The following is a 2,376-nucleotide window of genomic DNA, read 5'->3' on the forward strand; positions in this document are numbered from 1 at the left end:
ACCTGCAGGTGGTTTTGGGCTGCTCTCACCACACAAAGCTGGGGCAGCCCCAGGGTCCCACCAGAACGCTGCCAGAAGGTCTTTGGACCTGCTCCATCCTCCCTCATCCAAGACCCACCCATTCATCCCAAAGATGGTCCTTCACCACCTTCACCCACCGGGTTTCCCAGCATCAGACACCCCCCAACCCCCCTCCCATCCCTCCCACTGAAGAGGTAATTGGGGCCACATGGTCCCCTGGGAATTCAATGGCCACACAGAGCAATTAACACCCTAATCCACCCCCACGAGCCCCATCATGCATATTAAGAGGGGGATTTTCCAGGTGGGATGGGCAGGGCAGCGTGGCCAGAGCTCCCAGCAAAGCTCCTTAGATGCTAAAGCTTTATTAAACGAGTCAGGCACCATGACAGGAGCTGGGGGAGCTGATTAACATGAAACCCAGGGTGGGTTTGTGCTCGTTAGGGAAAGGAAGGCTCAAGGAAATTGGGTTGGAAGAGCTCAGGCAGGTCCATCTCCAGAAGCAGCTCAGTGGAGGACTTTGGGTTTGGGGCTTCCTCTTGCAGCCCACAGTGGGACCATGAGGGGAGTGGCTCATGAGTGGGAATAACTCGGAAATGGGATTGTTGGGAGCACTGGGAGAGGTCTTGGTGGCTCCCAAAGACATTCTCCAGAAGCTATGTTAGATAGATCCACCTCCAGGTGATGGATGAGTAACTTCTGTAGGCGCTGTACCGATTTGGACCTCAGTTTCCCAGTGCCCTCAGCACCCTGAGCAGCTCTCCTCCTGGATTTCACTGACATCTCCTTGTCCCTTTGTTGCAGAGACCAGAAGATGACCAAGACGTATGCCAAGCCCAAAGAGATGGCAGAGCTTGTGAGCACCCAACCCTGGATGGGCGAAACGCTGAGCTCCAAAGGTGACCCGAAGGAAGAGGGTGGCAGGCAAGGGCCGTTCGGGTTGATGCCTGGCCTGAGCGAAGAGCATGACAGCATTGAGGAAGAAGAGGAGGAAGAGGAGGATGGGGAAAAGCCCAAGAGAAGAGGACCAAAGAAGAAGAAGATGACCAAGGCGAGGTTGGAGAGGTTCAGGGCGCGGCGGGTGAAGGCCAATGCCCGGGAGCGCACGAGGATGCACGGCCTGAACGATGCTCTGGACAACCTGAGGAGGGTGATGCCCTGCTACTCCAAGACTCAGAAACTGTCCAAGATCGAGACGCTGAGGCTGGCCAGGAACTACATCTGGGCTCTGTCTGAGGTGCTGGAGACCGGGCAGACTCCGGAAGGGAAGAGCTTCGTGGAGATGCTCTGCAAGGGCTTGTCCCAGCCCACCAGCAACCTGGTGGCTGGCTGCCTGCAGCTGGGACCTCAGACCTTGTTCCTGGAGAAGCATGAAGACAAGTCCCCAGTGTGTGAATCGGCCATATCCAGCCACTCCTTCAGCTACCAGTCCCCCGGGCTCCCAAGCCCACCCTATGGCACCATGGAGACCCATCTGCTCCATCTAAAGCCCCCCACCTTCAAGAGCTTGGTGGACGCTTCCTATGGAAACCACCCCTCCGACTGCACCACCCCCCCTTACGAGGGTCCCCTGACCCCCCCACTGAGCATCAGTGGGAACTTCTCCCTGAAGCAAGACGGGTCTCCAGAGCTGGAGAAGCCCTACGCCTTCCTGCCCCACTACCCCTCGGTCAGCCTGGCCGGGGCACACGGGCACGGGGCTCACTTCCCCAGCGCGGTGCCGCACTACGAGATCCCCATCGACGTGAGCTACGAGTCCTACCAGCACCACGTGGCTGGGCCCCAGCTCAACACCATCTTCAACGAGTAGCAGAGCCAGACCCCTGGATTTTAGGATAGGGGGGCAGTAGGGGGAGAAGCTCGGTGGCACCACGGGGCTGGTTCTGGAAGGGACACGACGGGGAGGGAGGGTTTCACCGCTGTAGGGTGAGGGATGCCTGAGCATCTCGCAGCATCTCTGCAGGATGTCGCTGTGGAAGGCTCAGCTGGCCCTCCTGTCCTCTCCCAACTGGTGTCACCTCGCCCTGAGCTGTCCCCATGAACCCTGGACAGATGAACTCTGAGCTGCCACCACCGACAGCCAAGCCATCACCTCCTGCTCCCTCTCCCCCCAAGAGATGCTCCTGGCTTCACCCCGCAGGACCTTCTGCCTGAATGCACTGCTGCACTTGGGATGGTCCATGGCCAAGGCTTTGAGGCTCCTCTTCCTCCTCCTTGGGGTGGTGGGGCCTGGGGAACACATCTGTCTTGCATGGGGTGGAGATGGATCCCTCCCACCCCTTGGGATGACCCGTTCCCCTTCCACACCCTTCGATGGGGTCGTGGTTTTCCCCACTTCAGCTGTGGCCAGGCGGG

At 59.0% G+C, this 2,376-nt stretch overlaps 1 protein-coding gene across 1 annotated transcript; it reads left to right on the forward strand.

The window, feature by feature from the left end:
• Positions 1-835: 835 nt before the first annotated feature.
• On the forward strand, positions 836-1,831 carry NEUROD4 (neuronal differentiation 4; the record flags this gene model as incomplete). The annotated part of the gene is made up of 1 exon (XM_084277394.1): positions 836-1,831. One exon carries the CDS (start codon positions 836-838, stop codon positions 1,829-1,831), a length of 996 nt encoding a protein of 331 aa, XP_084133520.1.
• Positions 1,832-2,376: the final 545 nt, after the last annotated feature.

Source organism: Gallinula chloropus (assembly GCF_964237585.1).
Source record: "Gallinula chloropus genome assembly, chromosome: 31".
NCBI classification, from domain to species: Eukaryota; Metazoa; Chordata; class Aves; order Gruiformes; family Rallidae; genus Gallinula; species Gallinula chloropus.